Source organism: Trichomycterus rosablanca, chromosome 18, assembly GCF_030014385.1.
Source record: "Trichomycterus rosablanca isolate fTriRos1 chromosome 18, fTriRos1.hap1, whole genome shotgun sequence".
NCBI classification, from domain to species: Eukaryota; Metazoa; Chordata; class Actinopteri; order Siluriformes; family Trichomycteridae; genus Trichomycterus; species Trichomycterus rosablanca.
In genome coordinates this window covers 4,581,512-4,602,261 of record NC_086005.1, presented here as the reverse complement: position 1 = coordinate 4,602,261, position 20,750 = coordinate 4,581,512, and the positions used below count along the sequence as shown (strand labels likewise).

General features: G+C 39.5%; 2 protein-coding genes across 8 annotated transcripts in view; one reads left to right on the top strand and one right to left on the bottom strand.

Moving 5' to 3' along the window:
- Positions 1-584: 584 nt before the first annotated feature.
- Positions 585-12,364, bottom strand: rbm18 (RNA binding motif protein 18). Of its 3 annotated transcripts, XM_063014281.1 has the most exons (7): positions 10,878-10,972; positions 10,603-10,788; positions 9,125-9,238; positions 4,040-4,166; positions 2,741-2,821; positions 1,437-1,525; positions 585-880 (listed from the first exon to the last, which is right to left on the bottom strand). In XM_063014281.1, exons 3-7 carry the CDS (start codon positions 9,229-9,231, stop codon positions 715-717), a joined length of 570 nt encoding a protein of 189 aa, XP_062870351.1. In that variant the 5' UTR covers positions 9,232-9,238; positions 10,603-10,788; positions 10,878-10,972; the 3' UTR covers positions 585-714. The 3 variants fall into 3 exon arrangements, with proteins under 3 accessions (XP_062870351.1, XP_062870349.1, XP_062870350.1); XM_063014279.1 differs by lacking the exons at positions 10,603-10,788; positions 10,878-10,972 and adding an exon at positions 12,192-12,364; XM_063014280.1 differs by having other exon boundaries at positions 10,603-10,985.
- mrrf (mitochondrial ribosome recycling factor) overlaps positions 11,708-20,750 on the top strand; it is a 25,754-nt gene continuing 16,711 nt past the window's right edge. The window contains exons 1-3 of one of the 5 annotated variants that reach the window (XM_063014276.1): positions 11,708-11,725; positions 18,800-18,961; positions 19,292-19,444. In XM_063014276.1, the coding sequence (XP_062870346.1) occupies positions 18,802-18,961; positions 19,292-19,444 (313 nt within the window). In that variant the 5' untranslated portion in view covers positions 11,708-11,725; positions 18,800-18,801. Of the gene's footprint in view, positions 11,726-12,258; positions 12,516-12,664; positions 12,689-18,799; positions 18,962-19,291; positions 19,445-20,750 lie in introns of those variants that run through there. The other 4 variants (XM_063014273.1, XM_063014274.1, XM_063014277.1 and 1 more) reach the window with 4 other exon arrangements.

Here is a 20,750-nt window from a genome sequence, read left to right as displayed (position 1 = left end):
CACCCTGGACGGGACGGCAGTCCATCGCAGGGCAGACACACATACACACACACCCATTCACTTATGGGGCAATGCAGAGTCTCCAATTAACCTGACTGCATGTTTTTGGACTGGACCAAATACAATTCAAGCAATTAAGAGTTAAGGGCCCTGCTCAGAGGGCCAAAAGTGGCCTTGGTCTTGAACTAGCAATAGCCTAGTACCTTAACTGCTGAGCTATTACACCCACATCTTGTCAGTTTTTCCACATTATGGCATGTCTCTGAGTGGTAAAAGGAAACCAGATCACCCAGAGGAAACTTACATGGACACAGGAAGAATATGCTAAACTGCATCAAAAGCTGGAAGCAAGGATCAAACTCAGACCCTCAGGAACCACGTTGCTGTGCAGCATTTACTCTACCTGCTGTACCACTGTGTTGTCCTATATATATACGTATTTATGTCAATAGAAAAACATTACAAAATGTACAAAGCCCACTATCGACATACGGTAAAAAAGTAAAAACACCACTGGAGAAAAAAAGTCTCTCTTAATGCTCACATCAGAAACACGGCTGCAGTAACAGGACCTTCTTGAAATGAAGATTTAAATAAACATTTATTAAAAATTGAAGTCCTGAAAGTGGTCAAAAAAGATTGATTCACAGAAGTTCATAGCAGGTTGTGCCAGTCTGTTCAGTGCCAGGATGCTAAACCAGTGAGCTGGAGAGGTCATCTTCTGAACCTGCGGAAAGATTTGTTGTAGGGCTGAGATCTCTTGTCCTTCTTGTCAGGGGGTTTATTGTAGAGGTAAGGTGAAGGTCCTGTGTACTCCTCCTCTATATTCTCCTCCATCATCTGCAGCTTGGCTTCGATGGCCTTGATCTTCGCACTCACACTTTAAATAAACAGAAAAAGGCAAACCTTTAACTTGACTAGCATAATTTCCTGGGTTTTATTAAACAGTAAATCTTATTCTCTTTTTCATTTTCCATTTGTACCACCACTTCATCCTGGTAAGGGTCACAGTGGGCTGAAACACTGGGTGCAAGGCAGAAATACAACCTGGCCAGGCACTAATCTATTGCAGAATCTAATTCTCCCAAAACTGCTAATCATGTCCGTGTATGCGCCCAGCCAGCCGATATTAGCCGTGGTGTAACAAACTGCTGCGTCACAAAGCGCCCTTTAAATACTAAAATGTATTTGAAAACAAATACAAGTAAAGACACACCACCTACACATTCAGACACAACTCATGAGCAACTTGTCACTTGCTAGTGTGATAGTTAGGTCCAAATCTCCCAACACTGGAAGGTGAATTGGTACAAAAATGAACATAAAATACACCATAGTTACACCTAATTTTATTTAAAGTCTGAAATGTCTTAAGCAAGGGATGAGTGAAAAGTGGCCCACAACAAGAGCAGAAAGCAGCACACAATTTCACAAACCTCAGCGAGGTCGGCTGCTCCTCTGCTTCAGTGGATGACGGTTCCAAGCTGGAAGGCAAGTTCTTATCACCTCTGTAGGGTTCAAACTTCTAAAAAGGTTACATAAACACACAAACACACCAGGGAGACAAAAACAGATGAAAAATACTAGTGAGAGACATACAACATTCCATCTGGCAATAATGAACAGATAAAATTAAATCTAAAGGCATTGTGGAAGAAGTGGAACTGGACAGCAATGATCTGCATGTCCACTCTGTCAAAACTGTCGCTTAAACATGTCTTGACCCCTTTAGTTCGTTCCATGAACCTGTAAAGAACAGAAAATGAGAGCCCAATTAACAAGTTAGAACCACAGCATAGCAGTAAGAAATGTGCAGTTAATCTGTACGAGTTGTTTATCACTGCACATTTAAAAACAAGAACCAGCTCAAACAGTAGCCAGTGAAGCTGAGTTCTAGCTGTCTAGCCAAGTTTACAGTGTTACACAACAGCACTGTTCAGTTTACCTTAGTAGCACTCAATACCCAAATACCACTTTTCAAAATTTACTTAAGTCCAATACATTTAAACATTTCCTTTCACCTCTCCCCATTTTCATCAATGATTTTACCCTGGTCATTCCATCACAGGGCTTTGGCCATTTCCCCCTCAGATATAGCCAATCATGTCAGTGTTGACAACCGGCCGGCCGACAGCACCTCTTAGATTTGAACCAGAGTCTCAGCGGGGGTGTTTCTCAACCAACATCAGTGCCCAGCCATACAGATGCTGTTTTGACTAAACCTTTTGGATGTCCAACCAGTTCATGGTCAGGTGTCCAGTCCAATTTAGTGGATATGTGAAACCTCAACCAAGGAAAATCAAATTTGAGAGATCCATCTCCACCTACTGTGTTAAAAAGCAGAAAGAATGCTGGTAACATCTGAATGTCCTGGATGTGCCGTTTTGAGCTGTCCAGGAGTGCAGGGTGGAGGTAGCTTACGCTTGTTGTTGTCAACAGCTCTGTTCTGTTGACCTTGACCCTAGCCTGGTGTCCCGTTCCCCTCTGACAGGGAGGGGGAGTAAAAGGGCGTCATTTTCGGCCATACAGGATTTCCTCTAGCTTAGAGCCAGCTGCCTATTGTTATAAACCAGGTTGTTCTGCAAGTGCTGTCCACAACACCGCTTTTGTCCACATATGTGGCTACTGGCCAACTTCAACACCCGCTACTGTTTTGTTTCTGATCTACCATTCACACAGTGGGCACTTAAGAGTACAACCAGTCTTAACCAGTCTTTCACTTGGGGAGACTCACCTTTACCTGTGCATGGGCCCAGCGCACCACCAGTTTCTTTGACAATGCCAGCTTTCCATTCAAACACTGTATGGCACGTTCAGCCTCCTGCATAGAAATCGATCATTAAGGCATCAGACACCACATAGACCAGATAGTTAGTTAGTTAACAGGGGTTTAACATCAAGACAATATACTGTTAATACATTCTTGGCAGATTTTGCAGTGTGGGGTACCCTCACCCATTATTAGGGGGCTGTGAGTTGACCTGGCTTGGAACTAACTAATAAACTAATAAACTTAAACTGGAGTTTTGCATTAAATACACCAGGTGTACTTGTCTATGTTTATGTCATGCACAGGCCTTTCTAGTAATCTTTGTCACAAGTTTGGTGGGGAATCTGTACCAACAAAACATAGCCAGAAATTTCTGGCATATTACTTCGTAAGTATAAATGTTAGCATACCCTTAAAACTAGTGTTAGGATCTACATAATTTTTTTTTTTCACTTAATTTCATTTACATCAACTGCTTTATCGTGAACAGGGTGACGGCAGACCAGTTCCACTGAGAAACAATGAGCTGCGAGGCAGGAATACCCTGGGCAGGGCACCAATCTATGACAGGACTTCAGCCATCCCTTCCACCTTAGAAATTAGCAAATCATGTCTGTAGATGCCAGCCGATAGCACTGCTTAAATTCAAACTCAGATCTCAGCAGTGGTGAGCGAGCATAACTGATTTTAACTTTAGACCAGTCTTATTCAAAACTCTGGACACTTTAAGTTAAAAACAGTTAACCCCTCAAATACATAAAAGAAAACAAACAAACCTTAAATAAGCCTTTTTCTTTTTGTAAGTTGTAGTGATATAAATATTTGCTGACTTTGACATTTAAATAAAGTGTTAAATTATTGACTATACTATATTTCATTTACTTGTTTCAAATATATAACATTTAGAAAAGGTTTCCTTGGTTTCCTTTTTTAATGAGTTATTGCTAAAGCAGTGAAAAGCAAATATCCTGTCCACAGAGCGCACTGTGTGTGTGTTCTACATTGCCATTCTGTTATACTCTGTAGTTTGCACCACATATAGAAGGGTTGTGTGGAGCTTATGTTTTATGTGGACTCATTCTTGCTAAATAGCAGTGACAAGAAAATATATATATATATACAAAATATATATACAAATAAATGTGGATTTATGAAATATTGAACGTAGTCAGTAAGAATGTATACATTTAACATTTTTAGATCTTTTTTACACAGAGCTTTAAATATTTAACGTAACCAGTGCAGTTTAAACAGAAACTTGTTTGCTACCTCTTTGGTGTGGAAGTTGACAAAGCAGTATCCTCGGGGCTGGCCTTCCAGTGGTCCTGACTTATGGAAGAGGAAATCAAACTGCTTTACTTTTCCAAACTTCTCCAGGAGTTTCACTAGGTGATACCTGCACAAAATAAATTCAGATTAAATAGCAAGAATTCTAAAAATATATAATGAAAGATGTTGTATTTTAAGATTAAACACTATACAGTAAAATATATGAAGTCATTTTATGTATATATATTTGTGATGATGATGATATAATTGATGACTATAAGGCTTCATTCACTCTGTGGGTAAATGTAGCCCAAATCCAATCGTTTCCCCCCTAAAATGAGGCAAAGATTTGTTTATTTCTTTAAGTGTATACATTTTTGCACACTTTATTAAGAACAACAGTCAATTAATGTAATTATTTATTTGTCAAGTAGTGTGGCTACAGAGAAATACATGAACCTTTTAGATTTACATACAGGAGGCAAAGGCTTCGATTTGGGTTGGCACACATCATATCAAACTAGTACTATGAACTTGGCATGAGTTTACTGTAGTCCTGCCTTCCTAGTCACCAGAACTAAACTCAATAGAGCACCTTTGTCCCAAAATAGAGCAAAAGCTGCAGCCTAAATGGGTTACTGACAAAACTGACAGCAATGATATGCCCATGTAAACTGATTTAAACTGGGTTTTGTATCTGTTGGTCCTGGATTCTGTAAAGTTGATTTGAGACAATGTTCATTGTAAAAAGCACTATATAAATAAATATGACTTGACTTGATACACATAACTTATCCTGTACAATACCTGCACATCTGGACATTGTAAAATTATTCTAATTCTAAATTAAAACGTTATATGCCGGAATAATACTTGAAACATTTACATTAACGGACTCACAGTACATTATACTTTAAAGGTTGTATATTTGTACATTCATAGATTTACATGTATATATTGAACAGATGGTGCTGGTTTTATGTAAGATTTCTGTAAGCAAATGTGTGTTTTGTATTTATTGTGTGTTAAAACTGTGAGGGACTATGAACCCAAGATTTTCACTCACCTTTCACACCTGTGTTAATGTGACGTGACAATAAAAAGTGAATGAAGAGTGAATGAATGAATAAAAGCAGAATTTTTTTAATCGGACATTAAAGTTTTGTATTTCTTCTTTACATCAACCGGGCTACTCAGACTGGTGTTTATTTTTACAAGACTTTGATAAAAGGCATGATTACTTGACTAAAAAATTTGAAGGTTGCTGGTTCAAGCCCCACCACTGCCTAGCACTGATGGGCCGCTGAGCAAGACCCTTATCCCTCAATTACTTGGATTGTATGCAGCCAAAATTGTAAGTCGCTTTGGACAAAAGCGTTCGCTAAATGCCACAGATCTAAACATAATGAACAGAGGCCAATGTGAACACAATAGAATTGAGGGCTTCCAGTATGAATGTACAGTATAACAATTCTTAAGCCTAGACATTTCACCTACATAAGCTTGTTAAGTAAATCATCACGCAACATAACTGCTCTGGTAACAGATTTATGAGCATATGCACATAAAAAGCCAATAAAACTTACATTAAATCTACAAGGGAAAAAATCCCTGGTATGACATCACAACCATCTTACAGATGGGCTTGATGAAAATGACAGGTCACTTTACACCTTTTTAGCTGCAGTAAATCTTTCATTCAGACAATACAGAGGATACAGCACGAGGACAATGCAAATATAAAATAGAGGAAGCATCAATTCCCACCAGAGCTCAATTCAAAACAAACATCTGTAACTGTGCACAGTTACAAAACCCCAGTTATGACTGACACTTGAACAGCCAATAAAAGAGGAGATAAATACCCAAGAACTGCCCTTTTTACATTTTTAACATGAACAAGAGCAATAAATTATGGTTGCTACACATTCCTTAAATCCATTAACACCAGGAATAACTTCTCCATGCCAAAGTGGTGAGCTGTACAACGCCTGAGGATGTGTGACTTTCCTCATACACGGCCAAGAAAAAAAACACCAGTAATTTGGCTTATCCGTTCCTGTACTTTAATATCATTGTTAGGCTTGTAATAAGGCTAATAAAAACAAATGTCACAATGCCAGAAAATCAATAAAAAATACATCAATTTAATAATTAAATTGTAGTATATTAAATAACCCACTCTACACTCCAACTAGGCAAAAATACAGATTTATAAAGAGAAATGACAAACTAACATATTTATTTATTTATTTAAGTTTTTACACCATGTTTAACACATTGGTGTCATTTAATGGCAGTCATAGGTATTATGTATGTGTTTTTATATTTTGGTCCATATTATATGTTCATTTTCATTTTTATGGTTGCAAGGTAGGTTATAAGTCTTCTTGTGTTGACAAACTAACATAAACTACAAATTAACCACAAAGACAATAAGCACTGTGTTAAAGCATTGCTGAAGCATTGGAACCAGTATGAAATGGCTGGGTTCATTTAACACTTCACACCTTCTGTATTTGTGAGCTCAGCCTGGGATTCGAATGGTTTTGCACTGCACTACTTCCAGTCCATTGATCTAACTCTTCCAATAACCATATTACATTACTCTTGTCATTTACAAAAGTGAGCAGGGAAACAAAGGTATCCATGAAATGCTATTACAATCACAAGGTTTCAAACAATAACAGCAGCAATATTTAAACATTCAAACTGGAACTGAGTTATTGTTATGGACAAGTTTGGGGTTATTTTTAATCTTGGGACAGAACTGGGGTCCTGGCTGCTGTCTTAATGTTTTCCCCTTCCCTCCCTGGAGCTTTCTCTGCGAGCAGAATTTCGCACTTTCCCAGACTCCACCTACTCAGACCCCAACCACCAGGTCTTCCTGGCTCAGCAGAGATTAGCAATTTGATAGAGGCCTTATGCACGGGGACAACCTGTGGCTTTGAGCAGACCACAATGTGGTCCTCCAATATGGTTCTCTTGGGTGCCATTAAATGTGTGTCCAGAAAGAAAATACAGGGGTCTGGCTGAGGTTATTCAGGTATAATCAGGAACCAAGCAAGGAATCCATGTGACCCAATGGATGAAAAGAGCTGCTATGCCACCCAGCTACAACTGCATTGCAACAAAAGCACTGTGATTGCCCACTGCAACACATGTGTAATACAGATACACAAATACACTGATGCTGAATGAAAACACTTGGCCTTCAACATTTCTAAATCAATCACAAGAATTTTTACTTTTATCCTGTAAGTTGACTTTAAGCTTCCTCTGTCAATGCTTTTAGTCAGCCACATGAACAGACTTCAGTGTGTCCTATCAAGTAATCTGCTTTTGTTCAAATCATAAGCTTGATCCAGTAAAATGTCATATCAATCTACTTAAGATTCTGAAATATGTATTAAAAAACTTGTTTTCAAGTAATAAACTTCCACTGCTTACACATGCTTTAGCTTTACACACAAAGTGTCTTAATCATGGCAATAATAATTTTTAATTGAAAATATGTACAAACGAAAAAGTGTGTGTGTGTCACATCACCTTTCATACATTAACAGTTGGGACTTTTTAAATGTGATTAATTTGCAGCACTTATGGCATCATAGACATCTAAAAATGAAACTGTTTAGCCTTTATACGCTACCGCAACCACTGGGTTCATAATAGTTTTATTACTTACAAGCTATTTGATTAAAAATTGAACAGCACCATCACCTCGCTGAAATCTATGCAAACTAACTAATAATTCACTAAAAAAGAAACCTGTTAACGATCAATTTACTACAAAAAGCCTTTTAACAGCGTAGTAAATGCAGGATTAGCTTAAGAAAGCCGAAGGCCTTTTCTGGTCCGGAGTAATAAATCACCTCCTCTACCTCTCACCTCCTACCTCATCTTCTCTCAAGCAACATCAATCACTCTGACACCAAAACCACATACGCTACAGTGAAAAAATGAAAGCTGCCCTTCACAGCTCCAATAGGGTCCTCAATTGTCCACTTATTTGGAAACTTTCAGGGAAAAAAGACTGCGTTGGGTAACCACTGACCTCACAGAGCAGGATTTTCAGCTAGCACTGACTTATAAGTGGACTTTGCTATAACAGACACTCCCGGCATGTGAACTAATTAATCTTGCCCAAACACCAGTCCATGGGCATTCTGAGCGTTTTCAATCGGGCAGGTTATTTCAAGAAAAACAGCAGATGGAGAGGGAAGGAAACGCCTGTCTAGACGCCAGGCTGAGCCAGTCGTACATTTTCCAGCAGGCCTCTCTCGACGTGTGCCATTTCTCTCCTATTTTTTGGGCTGTCCCCTCTCCGCCTCTTCACCTTAAGCAGCAGCTACAGGTTGACAGTGTAAACATGCCAGGTGAGTAGGAAGTGGCGGCAGACGTCGAAGCAGGTCTCAATGGTCAAACGACTCTTTTTCACACGCACACACTGTAGTCATCTGGTCAGACTCCAGTGCTACACACCAACACTGGAATAATCAATCACTCAGGCAGCTCTGTGAGCCTGCACCACCAGGCCAAGGGGGTAGAGAGCTCATTAATCTGCTCAATGCAGTGTTTAAGTTCAAGACTTGCCTTGATCTCAAGACTAGTCTTGAGCGCTCTGTACCCTGATCTTGGTCTAATATTGAGCCTATTTTTAAAGCACTTTTTTAGTTTTTAAATTGTTCTTCAAAATTAATCATAATGATAAGACAGATCTGGAGCATCTGGTAATTACAAAACAAGTTCATAAGGAGTGTGGCATGAATAAAAAAAAAAGCTCGGATGGCACAGTGGTCTATTGCGCTAGCCCAGCATCACTGCTATCGGCCAGCCAGTGTCTACACATATGATTGGCTGTGTGTGTGTGTGGAGGGGAAAAGTAGAGTTTGTTTGGGGCTGGTCGAAACCCTGCTAAAAGACTGGCACCCTGTCCAGTGTATTTTTGCCTTGCACCCAATGTTTTCTGGTGAAAATGGGCCAGTTGCAACTCTGACCAGGATAAAGCAGTTGATGAAAATAAATCATACATTCTTGATTTTGTTTTGATTAAAACTAAAAAAAAAGGCTCAGTGTACTCACTCTGTGATTTTAGGGTCGATGTTGCCGATCCACAAGCGATGGCCCTCTTGCGATGAGCCGCTTGAAAGAATGGACGCATTCTCCACCGTTTCTGCAGCTGACTGCATTGAGCCCCTAAAACACAGAGAGACAATCATCTGTTGTTCATCCAATGACTTCCAGTGACCTTATTATTTCTGTGATGAGGGTAAAAAAAAAACTTTGTTTAAACCCAAAACCAGTAAAAAAATGACACCCTGTGCAGTGAGGAAAATGGTCAGATTTATTCCAAAAACACCAAAATAGGTCTACCACCAATTAAAAGGGAAGATCCTGAATTAGCCTCTAAAACTGTCAACTGTCTTTGCTGAGTTTTGCATGTGTGTGCATTTCCTACAGGTATTCAGGTTTTCTTACCAGCTTTCTAAACAGGCAGAAAATGATCTGGCAACTCTAAATCAGTCTTATGTAAGAGTGAATAAGTAAGTGACTGTTTATATTGGTGTCACTCTGTGATGGATTGGCACCCTGCCCTTGATGTGTTTTCATCTTACGCCCAGTGTTTCTGGGTGGCACCAAGTGGATCAGGATGACCTTGTTATTTAAATAAATGAATCAATTACCCTCTAATTGTATCATGATATAAAGCTTACTTGACTATTAATGTGTATAATATCTTTGTTTCAGTGATTTCTAATTCATGGCAGGCCTATTTTTGGTACTTTTGTTCTTAGATTACAACCAGAACAAAGTCCTTTTAACAGCAGATTATAGTTAATCTTGGCAAGAAAAAACTTTACATGTACTCATTTTACATGTACTTCTTAATAAGCACTGTCAAACTAGCCTTTTTGTTATGGGCAAAAATAAGACACCAGCTAGAGTCAATTACAATTACTAACAAGGAATTAGAAGTCACAAAGTTAACTGGCATCATAGAAGATACATTTTAAAATATTAAGACATTAAATGTACAATGAGTCCAAAATACAATGTAATGTTTGCCATTAAAAATCTCAAACAAGCTTTGCAAAAACTACTTGAAGACCAAAAAAGTTCAAGGAGTAAACACAGAGCAAGACAGACAACGGTGGGAAAAGGTCTAACAGTCATTTCAAGTCATTAGTAACAGCAAATGATTGGCAACTAAACGTGGACTTGGGCAAAAAGCTCACAATACCGGAATTATTTGAGTTGACCACGCTTATTCCAGATGTTTATCTTTAATTCTCAATCACTAAGACAATTGGCTATACTGCAACTGATATCTTAGGATCAAATGGAGAACTATACAAGGATGGAACTCAATGTTCATGTCCACTGAACTGTAAAGCCATGATGGGATTTATTTATTTATTTATTCAGTAGGATTTTAACATCATGTTTTACACACTTTGGTTACATTAATGACAGAAAAAGTAGTTATTTGTTACACAAGATTCATCAGTTCAAGTTCAAGTTCAATTTCAGTCATGGACAATTTTGTATCTCCAGTTCACCTCACTTGCAGGTCTTTGAACTGTGGGAGGAATCCGGAGCTCCCGGAGGAAACCCACGCAGACACAGGGAGAACATGCAAACTCCACACAGAAAGGACCCGGACCGCTCCACCTTGGGATCGAACCCAGGACCTTCTTGCTGTGAGGTGACGGTGCTGTTTCGATTCAGTAAGTACTTCTATATAGCTGAAATGACAATAAACCCTCTCTTAAACTCTTACACTGTAATAGAAAAACACTGTATTAAATTTAAGGAAAATGCAAAGCAAAATCACGTTCACTACTGGTGTCAGACTTCTGGTCCCCACTGCATTTGGTTGGTGTACCTGAGAGAACGAAAACTGACTGCATGTTGGTATTAATGTGTTTTATATTCAGATAAAAACGATGTATGAATATTTAATATAAATATACCTATCAGCCATAACATTAAAACCACCTCCTTGTTTCTACACTCACTGTCTAGCTCCACTTACCAAATAGAAGCACTTTGTAGTTCTACAATTACTGACTGTAGTCCATCTGTTTCTCTACATACTTTTTACTTCAATGGTCAGGACCCCCACAGAGCTATTATTTTGGTGGTGGATGATTCTCAGCACTGCAGTGACACTGACATGGTGGTGGTGTGTTAGTGTGTGTTGTGCTGGTATGAGTGGATCAGACACAGCAGCACTTATGTTGTTTTTAAACAGCTCAGTGTCACTGCTGGACTGAGAATAATCCACCAACCAAAAATATCCAGCCGTGTGCAGCGTCCTGTGACCACTGATGAAGGTCTAGAAGGTGACCGACTCAAACAGCAGCAATAGATGAGCGAACGTCTCTGACTTTACATCTACAAGGTGGACCAACTAGGTAGGAGTGTCTAATAGAGTGGACAGTGAGCGGCGCTGCTGTGTCTGATCCACTCATACCAGCACAACACACACTAACACACCACCACCATATCAGTGTCACTGCAGTGCTGAGAATGATCCACCACCTAAATAATACCTGCTCTGTGGTGGTCCTGTGGGGTTCCTGACCATTAAAGAACAGCATGAAAGGAGGCTAACAAAGCATGCAGAGAAACAGATGGACTACAGTCAGTAATTGTAGAACTAGAAAGTGCTTCTATATGGTAAGTAGAGCTGATAAAATGGAAGTGATGTGGTTTTAATGTTATGGCTGATCAGTGTAATTCATCAATACCACACAACGTCAGTAATTAGACATTTATCATTAAGTTATAAACTTGTTTTCTTCTGGAAGCTTCGATTAAAGCTTCGTTAAATGTGGATGTTTCCATAGCAACATTATAAATATGAATATAATCCTCACCGTACTCGTATAATAGCAGCTAGCTGTAACAATAAATACTAAATAATAATAATAGTGAACTTGTTATTCTTTTAGCGATACTAAACATTAGTAACATCATACAATGCGTTTAAATAGCATTTAATTAAACACTGTAGAAATACAACGAACGTTAAATCGCGATGTTTTCCAAACTAGCCGATATAGCTAATGCTAATGCTCGGGTAGCTAAACATAGTGCATATTCAACTAGCAGGGTATGCTAATGTATGCACTTCTTTACTCACCGTACTGTGTCACTTCACGTACGAATCGCGACTAAAGTAAAAATATATAGCCGCTGTTCAGCAGCAATTTTTATTAGTGTTATTATTTTTAATTAAACCATGTTACTTTAGCTAACTACACTAGGATAATCTCTGCTACTGCCATTTAGCTTGTGTGCTAACTGTGCTAGCGCGACAACAAAATAACGTTTTTAGCATCAATCGATGACGTTTTGTACCGGAACGCAATTTCTGATGACGTTGTACACACGGTGTAATACTGGACGGACTCATGTTGGACACAACGCATCGCAGAGGTGTGAGTTTGACCTGAGTGTAAGGTAGGTATGTGTTCATTATTAATACCGATGTATTAAAGTAATGTGTTTATTTAAATCTAGTCATTGCGCACAATTTGTCACTCTCACACCCAATCACCTACTGAATGAAAGCCACAGGGTCATCAGTGATACTTGGTTGATATGTGAACAGCTTGCTGGTTTTCAATGTGCCCGCAGGTCAGAAAGATTTAATACATTAATTATTGACTCTGATGCACTGATGCACTGCTGTACCCTGTCCTGCCCAAGTAGTAGTCCTCCCTACACCCACTTTTCCTGGAACAGGTTACAGAACGCTTACATGTTTGTTTGTTTATTAGGATTTTAACGTCATGTTTTACACTTTGGTTACATTCATGACAGGAACGGTAGTTACCAGGGCCGGAGTGGGCCCCTTTTTCAGCCCAGGAGTATTATGCCCAAACCCAGCCCACTTTTTCCATGGAGGATGAATTTGAATAAATAAAACAGCAGCTAGCTCTTTCAATGCCTTTTTATTGGGTATACGTTCAGGTATATGTTGGTTAGTTAACAGAAAACACTTCACTTAAACATGTTTAATTCAAATTTAAATCAGATAAAGATTTAAAAGGTAAAAAAATGTGATAAAGATGAAAACGTATTTACATTTGTACAGGAGCAATAAGTTCAAATAAAAAAAAGAGGTGCTCTATTGTTAGGTTTACACTAAACTCTTAAATAGCTTCACTACACACATATTTAGTAGGCTACCTACAGCATCAAAAACCTCCTAAACAGTGCACTGCTTTCTGCAACTTTATTATTAACAGTGTCATTGTCTATAGACATGAGAATTTCCTTCTCTGTGTACATTAACATGAAGGCCTCCAAGGGGTCCTGTTTACCTATTTCATTTGGGCTGATTTTAATGCATTTTCAGCATTCTGAATATCTGGGTACTGGGTATCATTTAGAATCTATCCATCACATCTGTTCTGTGTGCAACTTGTTACATAAAATAGTTTTTTAGTTAATTTTTATTTTCTCTACTCGTCTCTGTAGTCCTGGCCTCTCCATGCCTACTCGGTTCACCAGCAGGATCAGACTGGCTCTGAGGCTAAAAAAACCCATTTCATTAAGGGTTAGCCTATTTTGCTGAATAACATAACATGCTTGAAGTTTTTTTTTTAGCCTATATTATGATGGTGTAAAATTGATAGTGATTTAGGCTATTTGTCTCCATTTGTTAAAATAAATTAGGCTATTGTGCTGACATCTTTCTGAATGTTTGAACAATTTAACATATATCATGTATATTCTCTACGTTACATTTTACATTACAAATAACTATCTTAGTTTAAATAACTTTGTTAGACTATCCTCTACCTGTCCCTTCAGTAGTCATGGATCATCAGTACAGTAGCGTCAAAAACATTCCATTAATGAGTTAGGCTGTTTAATATATTGCACTTCAAATTATGTTTATTATTTTCAGCTTGAAACTGGATATTTGTGATTAATGGTGTGTATTGGGTTCTACAAAATCCACCGACTGATGGTTTGCGCTATTCTGTTGCTATATTGACTTTTACCTGCGCTCCAGAAAAGACGCCTCATGGGCCAAACCAACTGAAACATTTGGGAGGGGGGAATTCCCTCAGATGGTAGAACCCATCTAATCTACTGCTGCGATGTAGGGGCTGCGCTGTCAGATGAATGGAGAATGAATGAAAGAAGAAGTTTAGATAAGTGACAAATAAGTGTCAAAATTATTTTTTCCATCCAACCGGCCCAAACTCGAGATTGACATGAGCCGGCCCATCGGGAATCCTCCCGAATCTCCCGATTAGCCACTCCGGGCCTGGTAGTTACTCATTACACAAGATTCATCAGTTCACAAGTTTAATATCAAACACAGTCATGGACAATTTTGCATTTCCAATTTTCCTCACTTGCATGTATTTGGACAGTGGGAGGAAACCGGAGCACCCGGAGGAAACCCACGCAGACACGGGGAGAACATGCAAACTCTACACAGAAAGGACCTGGACCGCCCCACCTAGGGATCGAACTCAGGACCTTCTTGCTGTGAGGTGACAGTGCTACCCACTTAAGCACCGTGCCGCCACGCTTACATGTTTTGAAGTGACTGATTCACAATCACAAATACAGCTGCACGTGTGGGTTCTTTTAGGCTGCTTGCCAGTTATAAGCATGAATTAGTTATTAAAGGGATTTGACTGTTAGCACCTTGATATGTGAGGTTTCACAGCAACAGAGGTCCATACAGACCAATAATCTAACTAAAATTATACAATATTATTATATTTTTTTTAATATCACAGCATTTTTCATTTATTTTTTATTAACTGCTTTATCCTGATCAGGATTGTGGCAGGGCGGCACGGTGGCTGCGTGGGTTTCCTCCGGGAGCTCCGGTTTCCTCCCACAGTCCAAAAACATGCAGTCAGGTTAATTGGAGACACTGAATTGCCCTATTGGTGAATGGGTGTGTGTACGTGTGTGTATCTATGTATGTGTGTCTGCCCTGCGTTGGACTGGTGCCCCGTCCAGGGTGTTACTGTGTGCCTTGCACCCACTGAAAAGCTGGGATAGGCTCCAGCAACACCGAGATGACCCTGATTGGATAAGCGGTTAAGACAGTGAGTGAGGATTGTGGCAGTTCCAGTTTCACCGGGAAACACTAAGCTATCAGCAAAAATACATTGGGCAGGGTGCCAGTTCATCACAGGGCAAAATAATTATATGCATTATATTACATTTACATTTCAAGCATTTAGCAGACGCTTTTATCCAAATAAACATTACTGTGACAGTATATCGTCTAAGCAATTGAGGGTTACCTGGCTGTCATGGGGCAACCTGCCTGTCATGGGGCTTGAACCAGTGACCTTTTAATTACTAGTCCAGTACCTTAACCGCTAGGCTACAACTGCCCTTAACTTAATGAATATGCTCCCAACTTTGTGGCAACAGTTTGGAGAAACAGGTTTGGTGTGAAGGAGCTCATAGAGCCTTGACCTCATCCCTTTTGAACACCTTTGCAGCGACAATACTTTTTCGTCCAACGTTAGTCCCTGACCTTACTTTTCTTACAGACAAATCCCAAAATTTTGTGGAGAGCCATCCCAAAGGAGTTGAGGCTGTTATACCTGCATATCAATGCCCAGGGTTATGGTGATCTACATTTTTATTTTAGGCATTACACAGCATTTTCTGTTTAATAAAAATATCCAGTAATGCAGGTTGTAAAACAGACTGTTGAACACTGAGATGGTTGAATGTCTAGGATTGCCACAATATTTCATATCTTTCCAGAATTATTACTCTTCATAATAGATTGCTACTCCTTTGCAACCTTATCTTTTTGTTCACTGAAGGTTCCTAAAACGAACACCATTTTTGGTCAGTCATCATTTCAAGTGGCTGCAGCCATAGACTGGAACAATCTGCAAGAAACTCTAAGGCTGGATAAATTTATTTCTAAGACAACTTTTAAAAAACAAATTACAGATATCTTAAGAGATACATGCAGCTGTATGACAAATTGATTTTTCTTTTATACTATTGCTGGATGATTCAACTATGTGTTATTGTACTGTGATCATCGTTGTTTGTTTTCAGTGTCTTATGTCAATTTGTTTGTATGATTGTTCCTCAAGAGGCTTTGCCTTTTACCAGGCCGCCATTGTAAATAAGAAGCAGTTCTTAATGACTTGCCTGGTTAAATAAAGGTTAAATAAAATAAAATAAAAATCTTTTTCAGTGTACCAGTTTTGGATTTCTTTTATAAGGCAATCTTTAAAATCAGAGAACCAGCTGCCCTCTGCACAACTGTCAGAGATGTGCAGAGGTCAGCCCACCTGGCTACATTTTCTGCTTCACTTATTCTCTTAAAAGCTGCTGTCACTCTCTTATTCTGTGTCCTCTTCTAGACTGCTAGATGACTGGAGTTGTCAGCAATGCTTTTTACATTTGATATTTAGGCCTTAAATGCTCCAGCTGTGGGCTTTCATTAGACCTTTCATTGAACCTGCCACACACTGTCGCCTGGGTCTGATAAAAATCACATCTCATGCCTGTTTTCAGCAAGGAGGGTAGAAACTGTATCCAGTGTCATGTAGCTTTATCAGTGATACTTTGGAAGACAACAACTGTAAAAACATACAGGGTCTGATTCGTCTCAATAGCTGTCACTTTTGATACAATAAGCATGGCTTTGTTTTGGCTAGAGAGTTGCTTTATACGTAGACACAATGATGTGTTGGTGTGGCATGTAGGAAGTTTCCAAGCGTCTAGAACTGTATCACATTAGTGTCTTATGTGTTCTGTTAGGTAACAGGAATACCCTCATGATACCACCCAAGAAACACAGTGTTAGGTTTATGTGATCTTATGCGATTAAAATGGTGCTATTGGAGCTTTAATTCTTTAACTTCACTAAAAAGAATTTCCTCTTGATAGAAAGTCTAAACAAATTGTTCTGTTGCTGTTATCATTGCTTGTGTTCCCAGTAATTTTTCACATGGCAGTGAAGTAGAACATGAAGAGCTTAATGATGAACATAAACACTGTAAATTAGTTCAGCATTTAGAATGTACATTTAAACTGTAGCTGGTAACAAACAGTTAATTATCAGCTCTAACAAAACATGCTAATCGTAAATGATAATGATGCAGTCAACATATTAAAGCACTTCCTGTAATCATGAGTGTAATGTATTACAAAATGATAATAAAGATTTCTGACCTTAGTTTGGATCATGCGGCATAATATTCAAATCATTTTGGTAAACAAATAACATTAAACGCAGATCCACAGGAGTTTAATATGCAGTCACATTCCACACTCCATTAAACAGCTTTTGTTTGTGATTTTATTAGGTAACAGTACCATTTACCGTTTAAGTAATGTAAAAGCATTTTTAGAAGTTTTCCTGCCTGGGTTAGAACTGTACCGCCCTTACACATTTGTACCCAGAAGCAGCACATGTGCAGTGAGGGTGAGACTTGCAGAGAGAGAGAGAGAGAGAGAGATCTCCAGCTCAGCTCTAAATTTGAGTTAAGTGTCAGCTGCTGAGTAGCTCAGTGGTTGAGGTACTGGGCTAGTAATCTGAAGGTTGCCGGTTCGAGCCCCACCACTACCAGGTGGCCACTGTTGGGCCCTTGAGCAAGGCCCTTAACCCTCAATTGCTCAAAATAAATTGTGTACAGTCTTAATTGTAAGTCGCTTTGGATAAAAGCACCTGCTAAATGCCGAAAATGTAAATGTAAAAGGTTAATCACTGACATTGCTAGGCACCACTTAGAAGTAGAGAATGAACCCTGGACAGGGCTTTGATCTATTATAGGGCACATTTATTTATTCACTTAGGTCAGTTGTACCCTAATGGTTAAGGTACTGGTCTAGTAATTAAAAGGTCACTGGTTCAAACCCCACCACTGCCAGGTTGTCACTTTTGGACCCTTGAGTAAGACCCTTAACCCTCAATTACTTAGACAATACACTGTCACAGTACTGTAAGTCGCTTTGGATAAAAATGTCTGCTAAATGCTGAAAATGTAAATGTACTTACACCAAGGGGCAGGGAGGATAACAGAAACGTATTAGATAATGACCAAAGGTGAGGATCGGCCACAAGTACCCAGAACCAGTGCAGCTCTACATGTTCATTCATTCATTCATTCATTCATTCATTCATTTTCTTATCCGCTTATCCAAATAGGGTCGCAGGGGGTGCTGGAGCCTATCCCAGCTTTTCAATGGGCGCAAGGCACACAGTAACACCCTGGACGGGACGCCAGTCCATCGCAGGGCAGACACATACACACACCCGTTCACTTATAGGGCAATTCAGTGTCTCCAATTAACCTGACTGCATGTTTTTTGGACTGTGGGAGGAAACCAGAGCTCCTGGAGGAAACCCACGCAGACACGGGAAGAACATGCAAACTCCACACAGACCGCCCTGCCTGTGGATCGAACCTAGGACCTTCTTGCTGTGAGGCGACAGTGCTACCCACTAAGCCACCATGCCGCCCTACATGTTAATTCTTACACGTTATTTCCAGCTATCATTAAGAGTGCAGAAAATGTGGTAGGACTAACTGATGTTGAAATACTGGTGTCTCATATAATTATATTACAAATGAATTCATTTGTACATTAACAAGCAGACTGACCATTATGATGTGTAACACAGTACAAACTTAACATAATGCCTCATTTATGTGAATGAATAATAATTGACTAATCCTTTAGAATGTGTTAGATATGTTTAAATGTGTAATTCCGTCTCCTATACAGATATGGCATCCAGCCGTCTAGGTCTTTTGCGGCCGATCCTCTGCGTTATAAGAAGTCCCTTTGTAAACGGCACAAGAGTGCCTCCTCTCACTCAGCATTACTGCCCTCATGTTGTTGTCCCACCACCTTATGGTCGCCAATATGCCACAAAGAAAAGTAAAGGTAAGTATAGCACCTGTATCACTTAGCTTGATCTGAACCACAACACACACGCTCTACATACCATATCAAAGAGCTGCTTATAAGGGTGCTCTGTCACTGACCCTTTGTTCTTTAAGAAATCTCTTCTCTACTATGCCATGCTTGCTCAGGTTGACTGAAGGGGCCCTTTGCAGGCCACATAAGAGGACAGAGAATTCCTTTTGTCTTGCTTTTATATGTAATAGCATGGATAACCTACCAGCATGCAGGCGACTTCTTTCATTTCTCTGTCAGTCTGTTAGAAGTCACTAGTGACGGCTTTTAATCTCGCTTTTTTCTAACCCACTGAAGCTAAAGCAAAGGGCCAGACAGCCAAAGTGAGCATCAACGCAGCCCTGGTGGAAAACATCATCAGCCTGGATGAGATACAGGCAGACATGTCTTCTGTGCTGGCCACATTAAAGGATGACTTCAGTCGTAACTTGAGCATCAGAACCTCACCAGGTCAGGATCGTTTTGTTTTGTCTCAATTAAAACAACTTAACAGCTGAACTCAGGGAAACTGCAATGGGGAATTAAAGATGACTACATATACACTGATCAGCCATAACATTAAAACCACCTCCTTGTTTCTACACTCACTGTCCATTTTACCAGCTCCACTTACCATATAGAAGCACTTTGTAGTTCTACAATTACTGACTGTAGTCTATCTGTTTCTTAGGATGCTTTGTTAGCCCCCTTTCATGCTGTTCCTCAATGGTCAGGACCACCACAGAGCAGGTATTATTTGGGTGGTGGATCATTCTCAGCACTGCAGTGACACTGACATGGTGGTGGTGTGTTAGTGTGTGTTGTGCTGGTATGAGTGGATCAGACACAGCAGCACTGCTGGAGTTTTTAAACACCTCACTCTCACTGCTGGACTGAGAATAGTCCACCAACCAAAAATATTCAGCCAACAGCGCCCCGTGGGCAGCGTCCTGTGACCACTGATGAAGGTTTAGAAGATGACCGACTCAAACAGCAGCAATAGATGAGCGATCGTCTCTGACTTTACATCTACAAGGTGGACCAGCTAAATAGGAGTGTCTAAATGAGTGGACAGTGAGTGGACACGGTAATTAAAAACTCCAGCATTATACCAGCACAACACACACTAACACACCACCACCATGTCAGTGTCGCTGCAGTGCTGAGAATCATCCACCACCTAAATAATACCTGCTCTGTGGTGGTCCTGTGGGGGTCCTGACCATTGAAGAACAGGCTGAAAGCAGGTAAAAAAAGTATGTAGAGAAACAGATGGACTACAGTCAGTAATTGTAGAACTACAAAGTGCTTCTATATGGTAAGTGGAGCTAATAAAATGGACAGTGTGTAGAAACAAGAAGGTGGTTTTAATGTTATGACTGATCAGTGTATATACAAATACAGGATGAAAAATAGTACATTATTTCTGTCTGTTTTCATTTACATTTTTCCTACTTTCTCACTTGTTTTTAATAAAAATTGGTTTGTAAATAAAGTGAAAACCACACCTTTAAAACACATGTGCTGGGCAGATGCACTGAATTTGCTAATGTAATTCTGATTAACAGAAGACTAAGGAATGTCATACTTTCAACCAAGAGCGCAGCAGTCATGCTTTTTTTCTCTCTTGACCACAAATGGCTGTGTCAAAATTAGGATTTTAAGGCAGGATCTTTTTTTAGGTTGCTCCAGGTGGATCAGATTTTTCAAGGGTTATTAAGTACGAATGTTAAGGTTATTTTGGGGAAATTCAGCATCGTTTTGTCTCATTCTCCCT